The 24,598-nt window shown below is 63.4% G+C and overlaps 2 protein-coding genes across 6 annotated transcripts; one reads left to right on the top strand and one right to left on the bottom strand.

Annotated features, from left to right (window-relative positions):
* Positions 1-16,793, bottom strand: GSTP1 (glutathione S-transferase pi 1). Of its 3 annotated transcripts, XM_036416683.2 has the most exons (8): positions 16,787-16,793; positions 11,241-11,247; positions 2,270-2,305; positions 1,859-1,965; positions 1,668-1,755; positions 1,288-1,391; positions 442-549; positions 1-252 (listed from the first exon to the last, which is right to left on the bottom strand). In XM_036416683.2, coding segments are annotated over exons 2-8 (633 nt in total). In that variant the 5' UTR covers positions 11,242-11,247; positions 16,787-16,793; the 3' UTR covers positions 1-63. The 3 variants fall into 3 exon arrangements, with proteins under 3 accessions (XP_036272576.1, XP_045429778.1, XP_036272575.1); XM_045573822.1 differs by lacking the exons at positions 11,241-11,247; positions 16,787-16,793 and adding an exon at positions 2,877-3,029; XM_036416682.2 differs by lacking the exons at positions 11,241-11,247; positions 16,787-16,793 and adding an exon at positions 2,637-2,737.
* Positions 15,645-20,747, top strand: CABP2 (calcium binding protein 2). Of its 3 annotated transcripts, XM_036416677.2 has the most exons (7): positions 16,627-16,819; positions 17,226-17,384; positions 17,932-17,962; positions 19,026-19,160; positions 19,604-19,713; positions 19,888-20,035; positions 20,530-20,747. In XM_036416677.2, the coding sequence occupies exons 1-7, from the start codon at positions 16,778-16,780 to the stop codon at positions 20,553-20,555; spliced, it is 651 nt and encodes a 216-aa protein (XP_036272570.1). In that variant the 5' UTR covers positions 16,627-16,777; the 3' UTR covers positions 20,556-20,747. The 3 variants fall into 3 exon arrangements, with proteins under 3 accessions (XP_036272571.1, XP_036272570.1, XP_036272572.1); XM_036416678.2 differs by lacking the exons at positions 16,627-16,819; positions 17,226-17,384 and adding an exon at positions 15,645-15,825; XM_036416679.2 differs by lacking the exon at positions 17,226-17,384 and having other exon boundaries at positions 16,698-16,819; positions 20,530-20,744.
* The last annotated feature ends 3,851 nt before the right edge of the window (positions 20,748-24,598 follow it).

Raw genomic sequence — 24,598 nt, 5'->3', positions numbered from 1 at the left:
GGAAACTTTATTGGTGCAGGGGCGGGAGGCAGGCGGGCAGCGCCCCTCCTGCTGGGCGGGCCCTCACTGCTTCCCGTTGCCGTTAATGGGGCGGCTCAGGTGCTCCGGGGAGGCCAGGAAGGCCTTGAGCTTGGGCCGGGCGCTGAGGCGGGACACGTAGGCCGCCAGCAGGGGCAGGGCGTCCAGGCAGCCGGGGGCCAGGACCTGGTGGATCAGCAGCAGGTCCAGCAGGTTGTAGTCGGCGAAGGAGATCTGCGGGGAGGGGGGGTCAGGCGGTGGGGTGACCGGAGGGGGAAGGAGACGGGGAGGGGAAAGGGGGCCGGGGCTGAGCTGGTCCCTCGGTCTGTCCAGCCGCGGACGGCTCACGCACCCTCGGCCCCCTTTCCTGTCGGCACGGGAGGGTGGCACGGGAGGAGGGGCGGGACAGGGGCGGCCGCCCACCTGGCTGCCCACGATGAAGGCCTGGCCGCCCTGGTTCTGGGAGAGCAGGGTCTCAAAGGGCTTCAGGCGGTCCGGCAGCGCCTTCACGTAGTCCTCCTTGCCCGCCTCCTGCCGGGAAGAGGCACCGTCACCCCGCTGACCCTCACCCTGCGGCCCCCCTCCCACTGGCCCGTCTGAGAGTCACCGCCTCAGAACCCCGTGCTCCGCAGCTGACTCCCCCCAGGCTGTGCCACGTCCTGTCCGCCAGCAGCCAGTCCCTCCCTCCCTCCCTCCCCGTGACCGCTCAGCAGATCCCTGCGGGGGCCCTGCGGGTCCTCCCAGGCCGCCCATTCGGACGCCGCCCCGCCCAGACTCCTCCACGGCTCCCTATGCCGCGGGGGTCAGCCTGGGGGTCAGCCTCAGGCCCTGGCCTCCTGCCCTCCAGGCCCCCCTTCCCCCTCCCTGCGCTCACCAGCCACGGTGCCCACCTCTGCTCAGCGAGCCCTGAGTCCCTGTGCTCTATGTCTGCATACGTGTGTGCTCTGTGTCTGTACATGTGTTTGCCTGTATGTGCTCTGTGCCTGCACACATGTGTGCCTGCATGTGCTCTGTGCCTGCATACATGTGTGCCTGACATCACGGTGCCCAGGGGCTTAGGCCCCCCCCCTGCCTCCAGGCAGCCCTCCGGCCACCCCAGCCCAGGGGTCAGGCCCCCCTGGCTCGGTGTCTCCGGTCCTCGCCCTGTTCTGCCATTGCTGGTCCCTGGCCCCAGGCCATGGCCACCCCCCGCCCGGGTCCCAGACCCAGGGGGTCTCAGCCAGGCCACTGAGGGTGCGCGGTCAGGAAGCCCCGTCTCCGCTCACGCACGTAGTTGGTGTAGATGAGGCTGGCGTACTTGCAGCGCAGGTCCTCCACGCCGTCATTCACCACGTCCAGCAGGGCCGCCTCTCTCGGGTCCTTCCCGTACAGCCCTGGGGGAGGGTGCGGGGAGGGGCAGGGGAGCCCAGCATGACCGTCAGCTGACAGACTGAGCCATCCTCAGGCCGGCACCAGGCCCATGGAGCCCGGGCCCAGCGAGCGGGGGAGAGGGCGGGGGAAGGAGGGAGCGGTCCTGCCCCACAGGGGTGCTCAGAGCCGGTGGGAGGCAGCTGGCGGGGGGCAAGGGCTGCAGGCGAGCTGGGCTCCACCTCCCGGTGCCCGCACCCCCTCCCCTGCCCGGGGCCCAGAGCGGGAGCCCCCGCACTCACCCAGGGAGCGGCCCAGGTGCCGCAGGATGGCGTTGGACTGGTACAGGGTCAGGTCTCCGTCCTGGAACTTGGGGAGCTGCCCGTACAGCTGGGGGGCACAGCCCTGTCAGTGCTGGGCGCGCCTGCCTCCTGCCCCCCTGCCCCCGGCTCGTCCCCCGCCCCCGCCCCCGCCCCCGCGGCAGGGCACGCACACAGGAGGCCTTGAGGGTGCCCTCCAGCCACGCCTCCTTGGTCACCACCTCCTCCGTCCAGCTCTGGCCCTGGTCCGCCAGCAGCATGCGCGTGGCCTCGCAGCGCCCTGCGGGGGGGGCGCGGGCTGAGACCCCAACCCCAGGCCGGGGGCGGGAGTGGCTCCGGGGAGGGACCGGCCAAGCGTGGACCCCAACCCGGAGCTCAGACACGGCACGCGGTCCGGCCAGCGGCCCCCGGGGACGGACAGGGGTCTGCGCCCCCTCCACCCCCGCCCCCAGCCAGGCGGGTGCGGCTGCCCGCCCCCCGGCCCCGGCCCCCGCCCCCGCCCCGGCCCCGGCCCCCCCCCGCCCCCCGGCCCCGGCCCCCGGCCCCCCCGCCCGTCCCCTCGGCCCACCCCCCCGGCCGCCTACCTCGCACGGGGAAGTAGACGATGGTGTAGGGCGCCACTGGGGGGGGGGAGGGCTGGTTAGCGCCCGAGCCAGTGCACCCCGCGCCCCGTCCCCCGTCCCCGTCCCCGTCCCCCCGGCCTCCCCGGGCCCCATCCGGGCTCCGGGCGGCGGGGGCGGGGTCTGGCCGGAGCGGGCGCTGCAGCCTCAGGGGACCCCGGGCCCCCCGCCCCCGCGCCCCCCGCCCCCCGCCCCGGGCCCCCGGACCCCCGCCCCCGGGCCCCCCGCCCCCGGGCCCCCCGCCCCCCGCCCCCCGCCCCCGGGCCACGCGCCCCCGGGCCCCCCCGCCCCCGGGCCCCGCGCCCCCCGCCCCCGGGCCCCGCACACTCACTGGCGACCAAGCGGGGTGGCGGCGACGGCAACTGTGCTGGGGCCACGGCCCGGAGCCCGACGGGGAGGTCCCGCCCGCCCCTCCCTCCCCCCCCCCCCCCCCCCCCCCCCCCCCCCCCCGATTCCTGCCCCGCCCCCCGCCCGGTGCTGAGTCACCGCCGCCCCGCCCCCGCCAGCCCGCCGGCCCGGCCCGCGGAGGGTTCGCGGGGAGCTGGTGAGACCGGGTCCGGGTTTCCAGAACCTTCCCCGGGCCCTGGCTTGGCCCGGGCCGGCCTCCTCCTCCCCTTGGGTCGCAGATTCAAGAGACACAAACTCAGACAAAAGGCGCTGCACCAAGAGGGACAGAGCCGCGTGCCCTGCACACAACACGCGTGCATGCACTCAAACACGCGTGCACACACTCTAACACGCGTGTCCTGCACAAAACACGCGTGCACACACACAAAGACGCGTGCCTGCACTCAAACACGCACACAAACAGGCGTGCGCACACACTAACATGCGTGCATGCACTCACACACACAAAGACGCGTGCCCTGCGCACAGACACTCGTGCACACACGCGCGCGCGCGTGCACACACAAACACACACCGTGCACGCACACTGCAGGCTGGGTTTCATTCCCACCAGCCATTGGACGCCAGTTTCCCCTAAACCACCCGCTGAGCTCAGACAGCCCACGGGAAACGACCCTGCTTCATCCCTAAGGGAACCAGGCGCCGCTGGCAAAGGCCCGTGTGGCTCAGTGGTGAGCGCCAACCTGTGAGCGAGGAGGTCACAGTGCGATTCCTGGTCAGGGCACAGGCCTGGTGTGGGGCTCCATCCCCAGTGCAGGCGTGCAGGAGGCAGCGGATCCGTGATTCTCTCTCATCGTTGATCTCTCTCCCCCTTCCTCTCTGAAATCAATTCAAAAATAGATTTAAAATTTTTTTATTTTTTAATATTTTATTGTTGGTTTTTTTGTTTTGTTGTTTTACAGAGGGAAAGGGAGAGGAATAGAGATAGAAACATCGATCAGCTGCCTCATGCACACCCCCCACTGGGGATGTGTCCGCAACCAAGGTACATGCCCTTGACCGGATCGAACCCGGGACCTGGTTGACGCTCTATCCTCTGAGCCAGACCGGTTAGAGCAGATTTTAAAAATGTTTAAGGTAGAGGTCACTGTACAAACAGTCACAAGGAGAACAATGTGGCTTTGAACCGACCTGGATAGAGGGACACTGAACCCTCAGTAACAAGAAGGGTAGGTGTTTCCATGGTAACGGGGAGGGTGGGTGTTTCCTCGGTAACGGGGGTGTAGGTGTTTCCACGGTAACGGGGGGTGTAGGTGTTTCCACGGTAACGGGGGTGTAGGTGTTTCCACGGTAACGGGGGGTGTAGGTGTTTCCTCGGTAACGGGGGTGTAGGTGTTTCCTCGGTAACGGGGGTGTAGGTGTTTCCACGGTAACGGGGGGTGTAGGTGTTTCCATGGTAACGGGGGTGTAGGTGTTTCTGGCTCCAAACCCAGCTGTGCCGACCGATGTCACCGGGACCGAGGACGACGCAGAGGGTCCGGGCGTGGAGCCCAGAGGGTCTGCCCGGAGCCCCTTCCAGAGCTCCCTCTCCCTCCGGACCCTCCGATGGCTCGCAGAGGCCCTCGCAGACCGGCCCCGGGGCAGGGCCAGGCCTGGTGATCCCGGGAGGTGGCTTCCTCCTGAGATGGGGACCCGGAGAGGCAGCCCTGAGGGCACACGTGTTCCCTGGGTGCCGGGCCCGGAGGCGGGAAGGGAGCCGTCTGGAGCTTAACAGAGATGGGGTCAGTCAGAACCCGACGCCTGCCTCAGGGCCCTGCTCCCTCATCTGAGCCCTCCTGCCGAGCAGCCATTCCTCCGGAGCCACAGAAGCTTGGAGCCGAGACCGGTGCGGCTCAGAGGATGGAGCGTCGCCTGAGGACGGAAGGGTCCCGGGTTCGATTCCGGTCAGGGGCATGTACCTTGGTTGCGGTCACATCCCCAGTGGGGGGTGTGCAGGAGGCAGCGGGTCGATGTCTCTCTCTCATCGATGTTTCTAGCTCTCTATCCCTCTCCCTTCCTCTCTGTAAAAAATCAGTAAAATATATTTTTTTAAAAAGAAGAAGAAGCTTGGAAACACCACCAACATGATGTGTAAGGTAGCATGTCTGTGGACAATGGAATGAGCGTTTCCTCACAGCCCAGGCGGGTGCAAGCAGGGGTGGCGCCGCCGGGCTGGCCCGGCCAGGGGCAGGGTGGGCGCGTTCTGGGCAGACAGCCCTGGCCACGGAGGCCAGGTCAGCACGGAGCTGGGCCTCGGACAGCGCCAGGGTGCAGCCCGGGGCTGGCCCAGGGTCCCTGCTCCCCCCACACCCCGGCCTCCTCCCTCCTGCCAGCGCCCTCCCTGTCCTTATCCCTCCGCATGCAAAAGGCTTTTCTTACCTTCCTCCCCAAAGAGCCCAATTCGCTCCTTGTCCTTATGCTAAAAGCAGCCTGAGCTGGCAGTCAATGAGCCACAGAAGAACAAAGAGAAGCAGAGAAACAGTTGCAGTTTATCTCTTGAGCGGAGGCTTTCTTTCTGCTACATTCTCCACCTCCACAGCCCTGTCAGACACTCCCCCTCCCCCTCCACACTCCCCCACACTCACACCCCCCACAACCCCACCACACACACACACACTCCCCCACACTCACCACCCCACAACCCCCCCCACACACACTCACACCACACACACACACACACACACACACACACCACACACCTCTCCCCCCACCCCCACCACACACACCACACACTCCCCCACACTCACACCCCCCCACAACCCCACCACACACACACACACTCCCCCACACTCACACACCCCCACCCCCCCCCCACACACACACTCACACCACACACACACACACCACACACACTCCCCCCACACTCACACCCCCCCAACCCCACACACACACACCACACACTCCCCCCGCACTCACACACCCTCCTCCCCCCAACCCCACCACACACACCACACACCCCCCCACACTCACCACCCCACAACCCCACCACACACACACACACTCCCCCACACTCACCACCCCACAACCCCACCACACACACACACACACACTCACACCACACACCTCTCCCCCCACCCCCACCACACACACACCACACACTCCCCCACACTCACACCCCCCCCACCCCCACCACACACACACACACTCACACCACACACACACGCACCACACACCTCTCCCCCCACCCCCACACACACTCACACTCACACTCACACACACACTCACACACCTCTCCTCCCCTCCACGCCCTCCTCCCTTCCACGCCCCCCTCCCCCCACGCCCTCCTCCCCTCCTCCCCTCCTCCCCTCCACGCCTTCCTCCCCTCCACGCCCTCCTCCCTTCCACGCCCTCCTCCCCCCCACGCCCCCTCCCCCCAGGTGGCAGGAGCAGGGGATGTGCCCGGCCAGGCGGGTAGGTGGGCCTTCGTTGTCAGCGCGTCCTCATTACTGAGGGTCCCCATCTCTCCTGGGCTGCCGGATCCGGTTCCCTTTTCCGCAGACCGCCGCTTGGTACCTGGCCTGTTTCTACCTGTTATTATTATTTTTTAAATATATATATATATATTATTGATTTTTGCTGGAGTTCCTCACCTATTACAGATCTAATGTCCCCGCTGTAGACACCACACATGCCTTCTCCTACCCGGTCAGCTCTCTCAGCTCCGTCCAAGGGGTCTTTCACTGAGCAGACTCCCTCCATTTCAGTGTCACCCGATTCAGCAGGTATGGGGGGGGGGGGGGGGTGCCTAGGTTTTGTGCCTTTGAAATTTTGCTTGATTGGTGCCCTCCCTCCTGCACCTCTCCCTCCCTCCTCTCCCTCCCCTGGGTACCCTTGCTTTCTCTCTCCTAAGCTCCAAGGGCCCTTCTTTTGCTTCCGTAACTTAAAAAAATATATATATATATATATATATTATTGTTGATTTTTTACAAAGAGGAAGGGAGAGGGATAGAGAGTTAGAAACATCGATGAGAGAGAAACATCGACCAGCTGCCTCCTTCACACTCCCCACTGGGAATGTGCCCACAACCAAGGTACGTGCCCTTGCCCGGAATCGAACCTGGGACCTTTCAGTCCGCAGGCCGACGCTCTATCCACTGAGCCACACCGGTTTCAGCTGTAACCTGTTTCCTGAACCCACCCAGCCCAGCTGGCCACTTCCACCTCCGTGACTACCTTCCTCCTATGGTTTGGGGGGGAGTCTTTTATTGCTGCCTGGATCGCAGCCTACCCTGCGTGGTCTTCTGTTAACTCTGCTGAGCCACTTTCTCACTGATGAGTCCATCTCCGGCCCCTTGTCTGTGTGCTCCATAGGAATCCCCACCCCTCATCCACCGGGTCATCGGATTCATCCTAATTAACCCCCTAGACGCTGGGTCTGCCTGCCAGTTCTCTGTCTCTGCCATTGTCCGTGTGTCTGTCCCTGAGCCAGTACCACGTTTATTATTATTATTATTATTATTATTATTATTATTACTGCCGGGGTCTTATGAGGCTGGTGAGGAAAAAACAGAGCTTTCTCCTCCCCTCTCGCCTCCTCCTCCTCTTCTTTGACGAAGACTGCGTAGCCTTCACAGGTGAATGTGAAGAGAACTCACATCTTTATAACGTTGCCGTCCTACCCTTCATTATGACAATGTCCCTCCCTATTCAGAAGCTCCTGTATAGCCTTCATTAAAGTTTCCTACCAAGAGGTCTGACATGTTCTTATATGGTCTAACCGCCCTATCTGGCTGCCGTGAGTAATATGTTATTATTATTTTTTTAAATATATATATATATATATTTTATTGATTTTTACAGAGAGGAAGGGAGAGGGATAGAGAGCTAGAAACGTCGATGAGAGAGAAACATCAACCAGCCGCCTCCTGCACACCCCCTACCGGGGATGTGCCCGCAACCAATGCACATGCCCCCGACCGGAATCGAACCCGGGACCCCCCAGTCCGCAGACCGACGCTCCACCGCTGAGCCACACCGGCCTCTGTTATGACTTTTCAGCTGGCCGTTAGTGCCTGAGACCCAGAGAAGCACCAGGGATATGTGGGTTTTGCGGGTTTATACCAGGCACTGCGGCCGAAATCTCGTGGGTTCCGATAGCGAGTCAGTGATTCCAGCGGTCCTTTTAGGTAAACGGTCACACCACCTGCAGGAATGAGCATTTTCTCTCCTCCCTTCCATCCCTCACATCTTTTCCTTATTTGTTCTTAAATCGTTTTGATCGGGACCTCCAGAATTCTATCAGATGGCAACAGCTGGTCTTACAGGGACATGGTGGGCCTGAGTGGAGAAAGGGGGTGCCGGCGTTCACACCCCACCCTCCATGGCTCGGCTGCGGTGACCTTGGAGAGGGTGTGCGGGCTGGAGACCAGGGGCATTGTGGGTAACATTTGGTGTCGATTTTTGGCGTCAAGTGCAGCATGTTCCCTCCTGTTGGGCTGGGAAGACTTTGTATCGGAAATAAGTAACAGACCTCACCAAAGGCTGCTCCCACCCCGGCTGCTGCTCCCTGGTCCTCGGCGGGGAGGAGAGTGACGTGGATACACTTTCCTTCTGGATAAACCCGGCTGGGCCCGATGTGTTCCATTAGGACACAATGTTGTGTGTGTAGTTTAGGGCTTTAGTGGGGGCTCACAAATGAAATGGGCATGTCACTTATTTTATTTACTTTATATTTTATTTTATTATTTATTTTATTTTATTTATATTTTATTTTATAATTTATTTTACTTACATTTTATTTTATTTATATTTTATTTTATTACTTATTTTATTTTATTACTTATTTTATTTTATATTTTATTATTTATTTTATTTTATATTTTATTTTATTTTTTTTTTATTGTCTTTATCTGGATTTTGGAATTGAAACTTCACTAACCTCATACAATTTCGGGGGAAATCTTCCCCTCTGACTACTGTGACTTCCAGGATCATCCGATTTTACCTCCCCCAAGACCAGGCCCCACCACCCCTCACAGCGCCCAGCTTCTGCCTGGCATCCTGGCACCGGAGGGTGACTCCATCCAGTGTGGGAGCTGCTGAGGGCCTGGACATGGCCCAGGGTGCTGGGCGCTGTGAGGGCCTCCCACTCAGAGCCCATCTCTCCCCCCATCTGTGTGTCCCCCCATCTGTCCCCCCATCCCCCCCATCTGTCCCCCCATCTGTGTGTCCCCCCACCTGCCCCCACATCTCCCCCCATCTGTCCCCCCATCCCCCCCCATCTGTCCCCCCATCTCCCCCCCCCCCCCCCCCGTGCTCCGTCAGAGGGCCCTGGGTCCGGAGGAGGCGGAGGCACACCCAGAGTGGCCGGTCCCTGCAGCCCCAGCCCCTCAGGCACCTGGAGGTCCCAGAAAGCGCGGGTCCCTGTAACCTGCCACGTCCTGAACGGCATCTTCTTTGGCGCCATCGGGGCTGCGGCCCGGGTTCCAGTCCAGCTCCCCTGCCTGCCGGGAGCCCAGCCCGCGGTGAGCCTCCTTGTCCTCACTCCCTGTGAGGGTGAAGCCAGTGACACTGGCACGACGGTGTCCGTGTCGCCATCCTGTGTCCTTTCGTGCTCTGCCTGCTTGGGCCCAGTTTGGAGGACACTGAGGGCCCGCCCCCCGGGTGAGCCACCTTCGAGGAGGGGAGTGGTCTGAGGCCCGGGGCCGGCTCCAGACCCACTCTGGTCCTCCGTCTCCCCTGGGACATCCCCAGGCCCTCTCCTGCCCCCTGAGGCTGCCCCAGTGTCCCACACCGACCAGGGTGCTGAGCCCCAGCCGGTGCGGAGAGGAGGGTGCGGGTGGCCTTTGCCCAGGTGTTTACCCCTTCCCCCGGGCACACGCCCTCGGACCCACCCCGGCCAGGGACCTAGCGGGCACTGGTCCTGGGCAGTGAGGAGCTGACGCCAGGCTGCCCCCACCAGACACTGAGGTTCTGGCGCCCTCCTGAGGCCACACCAGGGAGTGCGCGGCAGGGACAGGACCAGAGAACCAGCAGGACACAGCTCCGTCCACAGATCCTGCGAGGGAGACGGAGCCCCACCTCCCGCCTCAGAAGGACGCCTGCCAGACACCCCTCCTCCTCGCCAGGAAAGCCCCCCGCAGCCCTGCTGTCCCGGCTGGTCTCCCCAGAGGCCGCGCGGGGGGCCAGGGCCTGTTCTGGGCGAGGGCCCCGGAGCAGGAGGAGCCGGGCCCAGGCAGACGCGTCCCATCGGCCGGAGTCAGGAAGCCTGCTGTTTGCCCGGGTTCCTGCAGTCAGAACGGTCCTGGCAGATGCCAATGGAGAGGGAGGATGAGGAGGGAGCCCTGCCCCTTCGGTGTGGGCCCTGTGGCCCCAGGAGATGCCAGCGAGTGTGGGGCCACGGCTGCTGCACCTGCAGATGCCACAGCGCCAGCCGAGCGGGACTGGGCCGAGGCCTCAGGCGCGTCCCAGGGGCCAGGACAGGAAGCTGAACTGGAATAAGGCGGTTATAGAGCAGCTGGTGTACCCCCCTACACACACACACTCTCACACACACTCACACTCATACACACATTCACACACTCACACTTACACACAAACACTCACACACACAAACACTCACACTTACACACAAACACACACACACTCACACAGACACACACACTCACACACACACAGACACACACACTCACACACACACACACACTCACACACACTCACACTCACACTCACACACACTCACACTTACACACAAACACTCACACACACACACTCACACACACTCACACTCACACTCACACACACTCACACTTACACACAAACACTCACACTTACACACACACACTCACACACACTCACACTCACACTCACACTCACACACACTCACACTTACACACAAACACTCACACACACACACTCACTCATACACACTCATACTCATACACACTCACATTCACACACACACTTACACAAAACACACTTACACACAAACACTCACACACACACACTCACACACACACTTACACTCATACACACTCACACTCATACACACTCACATTCACACACTCACACTTACACACAAACACTCACACTTACAAACACACTTACACACACACACTCACACACACACTCACTCATACACACTCACATTCACACACTCACACTTACACACAAACACACACACACTCACACAGACACACACACTCACACACACACACTCACACTCACACTCACACACTCACACACTCTCACACACACTCACACAGACACAGACACACACACTCACACACACACACACACACTCACACTCACACTCACACACTCACACACTCTCACACACACTCACACAGACACACACACACACTCACACACACTCACACACACAAACACACACACACTCACACACACACACACTCACACTCACACTCACACTCACACACACACACTCACACACACACACACACAGACACTCACACACACTCACACACACACACACACACACAGACACACACACTCACACACTCACACACAGACGTTCCGTAAATAACTGCTCACCCTGCCCTGCCCGCCCCACAGAGGACTCGAAGGCAGAGAAGAGCGTGGGCCCCACTGGCCGCCTTCGCCGAGGGCTTCTGCGAGGCAGGTTCCCTGGAAACCCCGGCCGCCGAGAGCCAGACCTGCCGAAGCAGGGCCGCAGGTCACCGCTGCTGGCCGGGGCCTGTCTGCCATGGTCACTGCTGTGCCGCCGGGGCCTGTCTGCCATGGTCACTGCTGTGCCGCCGGGGCCTGTCTGCCATGGTCACCGCTGTGCGGCCGGGGCCTGTCTGCCATGGTCACCGCTGTGCGGCCGGGGCCTGTCTGCCATGGTCACCGCTGCTGGCCGGGGCCTGTCTGCCATGGTCACCGCTGTGCGGCCGGGGCCTGTCTGCCATGGTCACCGCTGCTGGCCGGGGCCTGTCTGCCATGGTCACTGCTGACCGGGGCCTGTCTGCCATGGTCACTGCTGACCGGGGCCTGTCTGCCATGGTCACCGCTGTGCGGCCGGGGCCTGTCTGCCATGGTCACCGCTGCTGACCGGGGCCTGTCTGCCATGGTCACTGCTGACCGGGGCCTGTCTGCCATGGTCACTGCTGACCGGGGCCTGTCTGCCATGGTCACTGCTGACCGGGGCCTGTCTGCCATGGTCACTGCTGGCCGGGGCCTGTCTGCCATGGTCACCGCTGTGCGGCCGGGGCCTGTCTGCCATGGTCACTGCTGACCGGGGCCTGTCTGCCATGGTCACTGCTGGCCGGGGCCTGTCTGCCATGGTCACCGCTGTGCGGCCGGGGCCTGTCTGCCATGCACCTGTGAGCCCAGCAGGAGCCTCCCGGCCGGTGTGCGTCCCAGGCGGAGCCGGAGAGGCGGGCCTCACCCTCCATGGGACAGACACGGCTGCCGGGAGCCTGGGCCCCGCAGCCCAGCACGGACACCCGCCCCTCCCAGGACCGGGCTGTCACCAGCTCGGACTCTGTAACCTCAGCGCACCGACAGCTCATTGACACACAGCCTGAAGCCAGAATGTGGCCACAGACAAGCAGGAAGTGGTTAAAAGGTTGCTTTTTCTCAGCCACGGGGAGTGGGAGCGTGAATGCTTCTGTAAACAACCCTTTTAAAATAAAATGTTTAAAAAGCACCTTCTGTGCAGCCAAACCAAACCCGCGCTGAGCAGACATGTAAAGGCCTAGCGGGAAGGGGGGCTGACGCCGAGCCTGCCTGTGGCCGCGGCCGGCCGGCCCTGGGCCAGTGAGGAGCCCCCTGTGTGATGGTGTCTGGGGGCCGGGCCCCGCCGGGGGAAATGAAGAGGCATCGGTGTCCTGAGCCACCGGAACCCGGGGAACCGCGGCCCCGTCAGGAAACCGGCAGCGGGGGCCACGGCGGCTGTTAACGGACATGGGGAGCGCTGCTGGCGGCAGTGCCGAAACGGCTCAGCCGCTTTATTCTTATTTATTTATCTTTAATACATTTTATTGATTTTTTACGGAGAGGAAGGGAGAGGGGTAGAAAGTTAGAAACATCAATGAGAGAGAAACATCGATCAGCTGCCTCCTGCACACCTCCCACTGGGATGTGTCAGCAACCAAGGTCCATGCCCTTGACTGGAATCGAACTCGGGACCCTTCGGTCTGCAGGCCGACGCTCTATCCACTGAGCCACACCGGTTAGGGCGGCTCAGCCACTTTAAAAGCCTGTCTGCAGCCGAAACCGGTGTGGCTCAGTGGATAGAGCGTCGGCCTGCGGACTGAAAGCTGCCAGGTGACCCCGGTCAAGGGCATGGACCTTGGTTGCGGGCACATCCCCAGTAGGGGGCGTGCAGGGGGCAGCTGGTCGACGTTTCTCTCTCATCAACGTTTCTATAATAACTCTCTATCCCTCTCCCTTCCTCTCTGTAAAAAAATCAATAAAATATATATTTTTAAAAAACCTGTCTGCTTTATTAGCTACAAAGCGCCTCTCCTAGGGGACGGCTAATTTGATGTGTCAGCCAGGGCAGGCCACAGCATCCAGAGAGGCAGGGAGAAGGAGGAGGGGAAACGTTGATCGGTTGCCTCCATAGATACCCCAACCACAGGGGACCAACCCGGACGTGTGCCCTGACCGGGGATCAAACCGGCGGCCTTCGGTGCCCAGAACGACGCTCCAGCAGCTGAGCCACACAGGCCAGGGCCGTGAAGGTGCTGTTTACATGGCACCAGCATTCCAGCCCGAAGGTCACCCTGCTTGGGGGGGCGGGCGTGAAGGAGCCGTGCCGGAAACTCGTCATTGGAACGCGGGTGGCGGCCGGCCACACGGGGTCACAGCCAGAAATGGAGGTCGCTAACGGGAAGACTCCTGGGGGCGGCTGTGCCTTTGTCCCCAGCTCTGACCTCCACCCCTGCTGAGTGGCCTCCGGACCTCACACCTCAACCAGGAAGCCTGGAAACCAAGCTCATTAAAACTCAAGCACAAACCAAAACCAAAACCAAAACCAAACGCAAACTCGGAGCGTCTGCCTCCTGAGCCTGGAGATCCACCCCCTCGGCCCCACACGACGGGCAGATGGCGCCCCTTGGTTCTGACCCTGTATCTATTGCTGCTGATAAATCACCTCGCCATTCAGCTGCTTACAGCAACAAGCTGCCCTGGCTGGTTTGGCCCAGTGGATGGAGCATCGACCTGTGGACTGAAGGGTCCCAGGTTCGATTCCAGCCAAGGGCACAGGCCCGGGCTGCGGGCTTGATCCCCAGTGGGGGGCGTGCAGGAGCAGCCGATCAGTGATTCTCTCTCATCGTTGTTTCTCTCTCTCCCCCTCCCTTTCTCTCCTTCCACAGCCATCCCGTCACCCCCCACAGCCAGGTCCCCACGCCTCCTTCCCAGCACCCTCGGTTTACGTGCCTCTCCCGCCCGGTGGAAGGTTCCGGGAGGCGGGGACTGGGCAGCTTGGGGAGGCAGCCGCAGGTGCTCCGCGAACATTTGCTGAAGATGGTCCCCACCCCCGTGCCCCGTGCCCCGTGCCCTGTCCAAGGCCACTGCCCCCTCCTCTTGCAGGCTTCCACCCAGCTCACCCTGGGGACCCAGCCCCCAGCTCACCCTGGGGACCCAGCCCCCAGCTCACCCTGGGGACCCAGCCCCCAGCTCACCCTGGGGACCCAGCCCCAGCTCACCCTGGGGACCCAGTCCCCAGCTCAACCTGGGGACCCAGCCCCCAGCTCACCCTGGGGACCCAGCCCCCAGCTCACCCTGGGGACCCAGCCCCCAGCTCACCCTGGGGACCCAGCCCCAGCTCACCCTGGGGACCCAGCCCCCAGCTCACCCTGGGGACCCAGCCCCCAGCTCACCCTGGGGACCCAGCCCCAGCTCACCCTGGGGACCCAGCCCCCAGCTCACCCTGGGGACCCAGCCCCAGCTCACCCTGGGGACCCAGTCCCAGCTCACCCTGGGGACCCAGTCCCCAGCTCACCCTGGGGACCCAGCCCCCAGCTCAGCCTGGGGACCCAGCCCCCAGCACGCCCAGCTCACGGCGAACCCCAAGCCCCGGCTAACTGTGGATGAGCAACGCCAAGAGCGGAGCCCTGTCCCCGTGTCTCCCCGTGACGCCCCCAGCACTCGGAGACTGGCCCGTGGGCGGGCAGCGGGTGTGCGGTGGCCCCGCAGCCAGCGGGCCCGGGTCCCAGCCGCCTCGATGCTCCAGAGCAGCACATGAGTGGCCGGCACGCGCCGAGAGGCCGGAGCCGGTGGCTCGGGTGGCAGGCCCCCGGCGGGATCCGGTTCCCTCGGACAAAGGCGGGGGGGGGGGGCAGGTGAATAAATCATGAGGGGCCCGGAGCAGGGCCGGACAGGACGGCTGACCTCATTCCGGGCAGGAGGAGCAGGCGCCGGCGGTGAGTGGTCTGGGGACACAGGGCCCAAGAGACAGTGGGCTGCCCGGTCACCCCGTCCTGCTGGCTGAGAAGCAGGGGTGGAGGTCAGCAGCGCTCAGCGGGAGGCGCTGGCGGGAGGGGAGGGGAGCCGGGGGTGGGGTGAGGCGGGGGAGCCTTGCTGGGAGGGGGCGGGAGGTAGGAGCAGGTGGACAGACAGACAGCACTGTGAGAGGAGCCCACGCACAGAGGGAGGAGGAGGAGAGAGGGTTCGAGGCCCACGGGCTGCTGGGCAGGTGTCAGCAGGGGAGGGCGGGGAGAGGGACTGCCGGAGAGACAGACAGACAGACAGACAGGCAGGCCGCCACGGAGCGAGGGCGGACAGGGGCCTGGCAGGAGGCTTGGGAGCCGGAGCCCAGAGCCCAGAGCCGGCCGGTGGGGCCAGCGGAGGCTGGAGGGTGGGGAAGGCGAGGGCTGGAGTGAGGCTGTTTGAGAGGCTGGGCAGCGAGGGGAGGTGGGGGTGGGACTCGGGCAGCCCCGGCACAGAGATGCCTGCCGGCTGCCCCGGCGGAGGGGCAGGGGAGAGAAGCCGGGACCACCGCTGCCACTGAGCCCCTCCCGCAGGACCGGAGACCGAGTGGGCCGCCCCTCGTCCCCATGGCCCTTCCTCAGGGCCCGGAGGGCGACAGCCTCCCGCCCGGGGCCCCCACGGCCTCGGAGGACGCCCCGGGGCCCAGCCAGGCCCCCGCCAGCCCCGCAGTCGCCCGGCGGCGGCTCCTCCTGCGGGAGCTGGAGGCCCAGGTGCAGGCGGCCTTCGGGCAGGTAAGGTGGGCGGGGAGCGGGCGAACCCCAGACGGGGGGACCCTGAGCGAACAGGGGACCCCGTGCCGGACAGACCCAGCCTCACCGAGCCGGAGGAGGCCCTGAAACACATGCTGGCCCCGGAGTCCTGGCTCAGCGGCTGGCAGGGAGCCTGTGCCCCTCCCTGCCCCGTCCTCACCGAGACCCCCTGCCCCTCCCACAGGTCCTGCCCCAGAGCCGGCTCCCCGCCCCGTCCTCTCTGAGCCCCCGCAGGCCCTGCCCCAGAGCCGGCTCCCCGCCCCGTCCTCCCTGAGCCCCCGCAGGCCCTGCCCCAGAGCTGGCTCCATCAGTCAGCTCCTCATCCAGTGGCGAGGGGATGGGGCTGGTCCAAGGGTGCCGAGGGCAGGCGGGCAGGCGGACAGGCAGGTGCTCCGAGGTGAGCCGGGGGAAAGGGGGGTCCTGGCAGGAAGAGGCAGGGGCTCCCAGGCCTCTTTCTGGGCAGGCGGTGAGTGGAGGGTGTGCAGGGTTCACACCACCGGACGCCCATTCGGATGGAGGGACGCCCAGCCCGCCCCTCACAGCAGGCGCCCGGCGTCTCCTCCAGGCCCGGCCCTGCTTCTGAAGACACCCAGTCCCTCCTGGTGGGGAGGGATTAGGGGATGGGGGCAGGGGTGTGTGTGTGTGTGCAGGACCCTCAGGAGCGAGCGAGGGGAGGCTGAGCATCCAGGGGCCTTGAGGCCCTAGCGGCCCCCCTCGCCGGCAGACACACTCAGAGCTAATCCCGGATTAGGACCCGAGCCCCCGTGCCAGGCTCCCCGCCTGCCCACCCGCCCCCGATCTTCCCCACAAAACCCTTGGAAAATCCCCTGCCGGGCTCCCAGACTCCCGGGGAGCGGCTGGGGCCGGCGGAGCCCACGGCCTCCGAGAGGCCCAGCCCCGGCCCGGGCTCCCGGCCCGGCATGGTCCCTGGGCCATGGGGAACTGTGCCAAGCGGCCCCGACACCGGGGAGCTAAGGTAGGGGGCGAGGGGGCTGGGGAGCCATGGCAGGCGGCGAGGGGGAGAAGCCACGGCCAGGAGCCTGGGCTGGGCCCCGGGAGGGTCAGCTGGGTGGGCAGGTGAGGGCTTAGAGGTGGGCACAGGCAGGCGGGAGGATGGAGATTGGTTCCCACTGGGCCCCCAGCTGCCCCCCGCTGGCCGCCCCGCTCCCTGCTGGGGACCAGGGCTTGAGCTCAGGCTCCCTGTGCCCCAGGCTTCGGAGTGGCCTTGGCCAGGTCCTTCGCCCTCCCCAACGGGACAGTCAGGGCGGCCCCTCGGCCGAGAGTGGCCGTAGTCTCTCCGGGGCCGGTGCCCACGGCAGGAGGGGCCGGGGGGCAGGGGGCCGAGGAGCCGCTGCCCCAGCTCACGGCCGGCTCTGCTGCAGGGCAGTTGGCTGTGGCCCGGCTTCTGCCCAGGGGGCTCCCCCCGCGGCCCCAAGGAGCCCGGGGGCCCCCGACGGGGCGTCCAGGGCTACTCGGTGCTCAGCAGCCTGGTGGGGCCCGCCTGCATCTTCCTGCGGCCCAGCATCGCGGCCACCCAGCTAGTATGTACTGGCCCGCTGCCCGCCTGACCATCTGCCCGCCCGCCCGTCTGCCTGTCCGCCTGTCCACCCGTCCGCCCACCCGTCCGTCCACCCACCCGCCCATCCACCCGCTGGCCTCTCCCTGAGGGGCGGAGAGGATTGAGGGGGGAGGTCGGAGCAGAGGCACCCAGATTGAGGGGTGGGGGGGACAGAGAGAGACCCAGCGGATCGTCAGAGGCAGCTGCCCAGGGGGTGGGCTGGGAGGTCCCTCGGAGACCGATGGTGCCATGGAGCCCCCCAGCTTGGGATCTGCCCAAACCAGACCCCCCCTCTGTCCAGGGGGCTCCGGCCCCAGAAGAGGGTGGCAGGGGGTGGGAAGGCCCGGGGAGACGCCTGGCAGGGTCCGAGGAGGGGACCCCAAGCCCCCAGGGCCGTCCGTCAGCAGGGTGGGGGAGGAGCAGGCCTGAGCAGGTCAGACACAGGCCTGGGCGCTGAGGGGGCTGATCGGAGAGACCCAGAGAACAGGAAGCAAGGGGCCCGGGGAGTCCTAACCCCTCTGTGCCCCCAGGACCGGGAGCTGCGGCCGGAGGAGATCGAAGGTAAAGGGTTTGGAAAGAACTAGGGTTTCCGGAGGGGTGGACGTGGGGTGCACACAGCGGGGAGGGGGGGCGGGGGGCTCAGCAGTCCCCAGGGGAACCGGAAGGAGGCTGCAGGGGAGCTATGCGAGGGGCCTGGGGACAGACTGAGCAGGGATGAGTCCACAAACCCCAGCGGTCAGCTGCCTGCTCTCGCGTGCCAGGTGGGGCTTGGGTGAGGCCACCAGACGTCCCGCTTTTGGCGGGACAGTCCCGATTTTTAACCCTGTGTCCCGCGTCCCACCGCGCTTTAAAAAATTCCTGATTTTTTCCCCCAAAATCGGGACATTTTTAAAATGCCGCCGCACACGTGGTTAGAAACCGGGACTGTCCCGTTAGAAGCCGGACGTCTGGTCGCCTTAGTCTCTTGGGTCCCTTTTACGTTTGTTCAGCCAGCACGTCCTGGGCCCCCAGCTGGTCCGTGCTGAGCACAGAAGCTTGGCCAGCTCACAGACCAGGCCTGTCCTCTGGAGACAGACGTCAGCGAGTCAGCAGCACAAGTGGTGCCCAGCGCTTCCGCCGAGGACAGATGGGCGGGCTCAGGAGCTAGAGGGAAGACCTCCTGCGTACAGGACATGAGGACCAACGGGGAGGGGGAGTGCTCCAGAATGTGTGCTCCTCCTCCCTCCCTCCTTTCCTCCCTCCCTCCCTCCCTCCCTCCCTCCCTTCCTCTCTCTCTCCCTCTTTCCCTCCCTCCCTTCCTTCCTCCCTCTCTTCCTTCCTTCCTTCCTTCTTTCCTTCCTTCCTTCCTTCATTCCTTCTTTCCTTCCTTCCTTCCCTCCTTTCCTTCCTTTTTCTTTCTTTACGGTCATATTCCCACTACCTAGAGCAGAGCTTGGCACATAGCAGATGCTCCTAAATATTTGCTGAAAGAATGAATAGGGATAGCATGTGCAAAGGCCCTGAGGCAGGGAAGAGAAACATGTTTAGAAGGAGGGGATGATCAGCCCAAGGAGAGAAGGGGAGTTGATCTGAGCTGGGGCCCAGGGGGACCGTGGAGAAGGACTGACCCTGCCCCACCTGGCAGAGCTGCAGGCCGCCTTCCAGGAGTTCGACCGGGACCGGGACGGCTACATCGGCCACCGGGAGCTGGGCGCCTGCATGCGGACGCTGGGCTACATGCCCACGGAAATGGAGCTCATTGAGATCTCCCAGCAGATCAGTAGGTGCCTCAGACCCCCCATCCCCGCTTCTCAGAATCCAGGCCGGGGCGGGGCAGGCCAGGCGTGGAGGTGCCTGCCGGCTGGCCCCACAGCCCAGACCTCGGCCGTTCTCCAGGCCAGGACTCTGCCTCCAGGAATCCCACCATCCCTATGAGGGGGGCAGGGCGAGGACCACTATTCCCATGCTTTAGACGGGGAAACTGAGTCTCTGAAAGGTTAAAGGTTAAGGTCACAGCCAGGTCATTGGAGCCAGGGCTTGACCTCAAACAAACTCTGCAGGAGAATTAAGGAAAGTCATCAAAAATCACAGCTGGCCCAGCCTGTGGGGTCCGGGGGGAGAAGGGTCTGTTAGCGGGCCCAGGCCAGGAGGGGCGGGCAGCGGGCAGCGGGCAGCGGGCAGAGGAGGGCCAGGGCCGGGATCTCTGATGAGCACGGCCCCCAGGTGGCGGGAAGGTGGACTTTGAAGACTTTGTGGAGCTGATGGGCCCCAAGCTGCTGGCGGAGACCGCGGACATGATTGGCGTCCGGGAGCTGCGGGACGCCTTCCGAGAGGTGTGGCCTGGGCTCAGGGCGGCGGGTGGGGCCTGCGTGTGCGTGTGTGTGCGCGTATTTTTGTGTGTGCGTGTCCGTGCATGTGTGTGCATGTGTGTGCGCGTGTGCGCGTGTGCTGAGTGAGGGCTGAGCGATGGCGGTCCCTCGGGGACCCACGCCGTGGCCGCGCCGCAGTTTGACACCAACAGGGACGGCTGCATCAGCCTGGCGGAGCTCCGGGCGGCCCTCAGGGTCCTGCTGGGGGAGCGCCTCACGCAGCGGGAGGTGGACGAGATCCTGCAGGACATGGACCTCAACGGGGACGGCCTGATCGACTTCGAAGGTACCGCCCGCCACGCCCCCGGGCTTCTGGCAGCGATGGGGCAGGGCCTCGGCTGCGCCAGGCGGGGCTGGGCCCGAACCCTCCCGCTACTGCGCCCCCAGCGCCGGCAGGAGGCGCTGTCTCCGGGAGCGGGAGGAGCCAGTGGGTCAGGCCTTAGGAAAGGGCCCAGGCGCGGCCACAGGAGGCAGACGCAGCCACGATCTGGCCCAGGCAGCCCGATCCAGACCCCGCTCCTCCTCCACTGCGCCCCCCAGAGGGAGCACAGGACCACATCGCCCCGGGAGGTCACTCCTGAGCTTCCTAGCAGCCGAAGCAGAGAGAACACAGTTGAGTCACAAAGTGCTTTCTGCCCACGAGACAAAGCCCTCTTCTTGGCCTGGAGACAGGCCTGTGACCTGTCAGATCCCGGAGGCGCACGTGACCACACGCCTCACACCTCCCGGCCAGCACATCGGCCGCCCCCAGCGGGACCCACACCCTGGCTTTGTCCGCAGAGTTTGTGCGGATGATGTCTCGCTGAGCCTGCACGGGAGCCGGAGGCAGCGGAGGGGACGTGAGGCCACAGCCACTGCTCACAGTGTCCCTGGAAGCCCGTCGCCTCCAGCTGGGACCCTCTGCCCCCCCCCACCTGTGTGCAGCGCCCTGCCCGCCCTCACCCCCCCGCCCCTCCGCCAGGCCCCCCTCTGTACCCCTGACAATAAAGGACCTTCAGACCTGGGAGGTGGCTTTCCCTCTCACGTCCTCAGCCCGGGGGACCCAGGGTTTGGCCCCAGAGGCTCAGTGCTGGGTGACAGCCCCTGGACTGTGAGCTCTGGGGGAGCAGGGGCCCACAGTGTCCGGAAAGGCCTGAACCAGTAAACCCAGCCTGCTCCCCCAGAGCGGGGACCGTAGGGCCCTCACCCCCTGAATGGCCCTGCCACACCCGGGTTGCTCTAGGTCAGTGGTTCTCGCACTTCCTGACGCCCCGACCCTTTCACACAGCTCCTCAGGGCGAGGTGACCCCCAACCATGAAATCACTTTCGTTGCTACTTCATAGCTGTCATGTTGCTACTGTTAATGAATCGCCATGTAAACATCTGTTTTTTTCCAATGGTCTCAACAGCAGCGGTTCTCAACCTGTGGGTCGCCTAAGACCATCGGGAAACACAGATATTTACGTGACGATTCATTAACAGTAGCAACATGACAGCTATGAAGTAGCAGCGAGAGTAGCTGTGTGGCTGGGGTCGCACGCCCTGAGGAGCTGTGTGAAAGGGCCGCGGCCTCAGGAAGGTGGAGAACCGCTGCCCGGACGGTGGAGCAGACGCCGGAGGGCTTTTCCCAGGACCCGGCCGGTCCCTCTGGGAGGGTGCCGCTCGGAGCCTCCCAGAGGGACTGGAGCGCCTCCAGCTTTTCCTCCCTCCCGGCCCCGGCCGGGAAGAGGCCGCGCTGCTGGCTGCGGCTGCGGGTCCCTTTCCTCGCTCTCTGCGGAGCCCGGCCCCCGGCCCAGCGCGGCGGGCGCCGGGCACCCACGTTCCTGCCCGGCTCCAGGTTCCTCTCCGCGTCTCTGCCTCCCGCCCCGCTGGCCTCCGCTGGGGCTGGCGGGCTGGTCTCAGCCGAGGCCCTCCCTCCGGCAATCTCGCTACCTGCCTCCTGGGGGCCCGGATGACACGCCTGTCCCCCCCCCCCCCCCTGGTGTCCTCACGCCCCAGTTCCCAGACGGAGGAGGCCGAGAGGCACTGACCTCACACAGCACTGACCTCTCTCCCCGGGCCAGGCAGTGCGTGCTGCCTGCCGGTCATTCTTCCTAAAATATCTCCTGCCTTTGGCGGCGCTCCTGTTCAGGGACTGGCCGTGGCCCCCCAGGGCCCTCAGAGGCACCCGCCCCTTGCCTGCCCCCGGAAGTCTCCGGGAGGACAAGGGACCAGCATCGTCCCGTTCGGTCAGGATGAAGGGGAGGTGGGGCTTGCACTCCGGCCTGGAGACTCTCACATCCCAGCGCCAGCAAGAGGACGCCTGAGGGCCAGGGGGCCCCGGACAGGCCTCAGCCTCCTCCGGCTACAGCACAGGCCGGGTCTGCCGAGCTCGGCTGACCGGGAGGAAGACGGACCTGACCGTCAGCCCCGCACCTGTTCCTTGTCATCACTGCGGCCAGCACGACGGCCCCGGGACCACGGAGCAGGCGGCCAGCCCCCGCGCCCCGCCCGCCCACAGCCTGCTCGCCGAGGTGCCAGGGCTGGCTGCAGCAGCTCAGCATGGCTGTCCTGGAAGATCCCAATTAATCCTAATCCCCATTAGGCACCTCTCCTGCCGGCCAGGCTGGCGGCCAGGGCGGAGGACTTGCCCCAGGCCCGAGGCTTCCCTGGGAGCCATGGCCCGTCCTCCCCTCACCCTCCCCAGGGGGCGCCCCGGCATTGCTTCCTGGGATGTCTGTCCTCTTCGCAGGGGCTGAGCGTGCATGCCAGGGCAAGACTGGGACCCCTGCAGCCTGTGCCTCCCTCCGCCCTGCGGCCCCGCCTGGGGCTCTGTGGTGTGGGCTGAGGGAGCGGCTGGGATGGAGCATCCGCAGCGGATATGCGGGCACAGAAGCGCCCACAGCCCCTCCACTTCTCACACAGGCCCTCTCGCCTCACGATTTATTTAAGCCTATTTAAATAAAGTGTGCGCACCGCACACATTCAGGGAGGCGTATGAACCTGGGCACAGCGCAGTGACTGTCTCCGTGTCTGCAGCCAGGTAGCCACCCTCCTCTCAGAGCTCATTTTAGAGCAGCTCTCGGATTACAGAATGATTCCGGAGACAGCCAGGGAGTTCCCACAGACCCCAAACCCCGCTTCTCCAGAGACACAGAACCAGCAGGCGATGCGTGTGTGTATGGAACAGATACTTATTATGAGCAGTTGGCTCAGGCTATGATGGGGCTGAGCGGTCCCCAAACCTGCAGGCGCACGCTGGAGGCCCAGGAGAGCCGGTGCTGCGGCTCCCGCCTAAGGCCAGGCCTGAGGCCCAGGGAGGGCGCCGGCGTGGGCTCTGGTCTGAGGCCCGGAGAGCCTGACGCCCCAGCCCCGAGGCAGGCGGGGGCCATTCCCTCTTGCGCAGCCTTTCTGTTCTATACACCCTCCACGGAGACGAGGCCCACCGCATGGGGAGGGCGACCCGCCTGACGGAGCCCGCTGCCAGCAGACTCATCCCTCCCAGCTACACCCTCTCACGCTCCCGGCATCACGGTGGCCTCAGGTCTGGGACCCCAGGATGCTGTCGAGCTGACACATAAATTAACCGTCACACTATTGTTAACATTGTACGCTGGGACGGCACATTTGTCACATTACTGATACGTTACTGCGGACCGAAGTCCGCCGTTCACACGTGTTTCCTCCATTTGTTTCCGGTGGCCCTTCTTCTGTTCCACAGCATCCAGGGCCACGTGGCCTTAGACACCGTGTTGGCTGATGCTTCCTCGGACTTTGCTTTTTTATTTTTAAAAATATATTTTATGGATTCTTTTTATAGAGAGAAAGGGAGAGGGAGATAAGAGTTAGAAACATCGATGAGAGAGAAACATCAATCAGCTGCCTCCTACACACCCCCTACTGGGGATGTGCCTGCAACCAAGGTACATGCCCTTGCCCGGAATCGAACCTGGGTCCCTTGAGTCCGCAGGCGGATGCTCTATTCACTGATGTTTAAATAAATCTCTCTCATCATTGATGTTTCTCTTTCCCTCTCCTTCTCTCTCTGAAATTAAGATATTTTAAAAAAAGAAAAAAAAGAAAAACAGTATCGATTGTGCGTTACTTAACCATTGACAAATAATTTTTTTTTTTTAAAGAAAAGAAATGTTTGTTGGAAGAATGGATGAATGTCCTGGGAATGAGGAAGACGACGTGGGGGCACGGAGGGCACACAGGGACTATGGGTTTTGGGAGAAGTAGCCTGGGAGGAAGGGTGTGGAGAGAGGGTAAGATCTTCGGTATCGAGGAATGAGATTTGAGGGGAAGGTTCTGGGTGGGAAAATGGAAAGATCTGGAGGCACTGGAGTGGGACAGCAAAGAGAAAACAATAAACACTTTATAAATAACCATTTAATTCAAAGGACAACCCGTGAGATAGTGACTAGAGTCTCCATTTAAAAAATATATATATGTATATTTTATTTTATTTTATTTTATTTTATTTTATTTTTTTTTACAGAGAGGAAGGGAGAGAGATAGAAACAACGATCAGCTGCCTCCTGCACCCTCCACCACACTGGGGATGTGCCCGCAACCAAGGTGCATGCCCTTGACCAGAATAGAACCTGGGACCTTTCAGTCCGCAGGCTGATGCTCTATCCACTGAGCCAAACCGGTTTCGGCAGTGTCTCCATTTTTATAGACGGGGAACCTGAGGCCGATAGAGGTAAGCCCCAGAGAATATGGCCAGTGAGGGTGATGTGATTCTCTGTCATCCTGACTCCAGTCCATCCTCTTCTTGGCCGCGGGGCCTGCATGAACAAAGGCCAGCTCTTCCTGCTGTTGTCCTGATGTGGCCGGGACGTGGGGGCCTGGGGGAGCCGGCTGCAGGGTCTCGGAGGGCGCCCT

This window comes from Pipistrellus kuhlii, unplaced genomic scaffold (genome assembly GCF_014108245.1).
Source record: "Pipistrellus kuhlii isolate mPipKuh1 unplaced genomic scaffold, mPipKuh1.p scaffold_m20_p_56, whole genome shotgun sequence".
In the NCBI taxonomy this organism is placed as follows: domain Eukaryota; kingdom Metazoa; phylum Chordata; class Mammalia; order Chiroptera; family Vespertilionidae; genus Pipistrellus; species Pipistrellus kuhlii.
This window is presented reverse-complemented; position numbering and strand designations above follow the sequence as displayed.

What these genes read in the sequence shown, in the direction of transcription:
- GSTP1 (XM_045573822.1), bottom strand. Translation starts at nt 3,012, where the DNA reads ATGCACGCGTGTTGTGTGCAGGGCACGCGGCTCTGTCCCTCTTGGTGC. An exon ending in CAAGCCAGGGCCCGGGGAAG is followed by an intron (nt 2,306 to 2,876) that starts GTTCTGGAAACC and finishes CCCCCCCCCCAG; the next exon opens with TGGCGCCCTACACCATCGTC. An exon ending in GCACCCTCAAGGCCTCCTGT is followed by an intron (nt 1,756 to 1,858) that starts GTGCGTGCCCTG and finishes TGTGCCCCCCAG; the next exon opens with CTGTACGGGCAGCTCCCCAA.
- CABP2 (XM_036416677.2), top strand. Translation starts at nt 16,778, where the DNA reads ATGGGGAACTGTGCCAAGCGGCCCCGACACCGGGGAGCTAAG. An exon ending in CCCGACACCGGGGAGCTAAG is followed by an intron (nt 16,820 to 17,225) that starts GTAGGGGGCGAG and finishes GCTCTGCTGCAG; the next exon opens with GGCAGTTGGCTGTGGCCCGG. An exon ending in TGAGATCTCCCAGCAGATCA is followed by an intron (nt 19,161 to 19,603) that starts GTAGGTGCCTCA and finishes CACGGCCCCCAG; the next exon opens with GTGGCGGGAAGGTGGACTTT.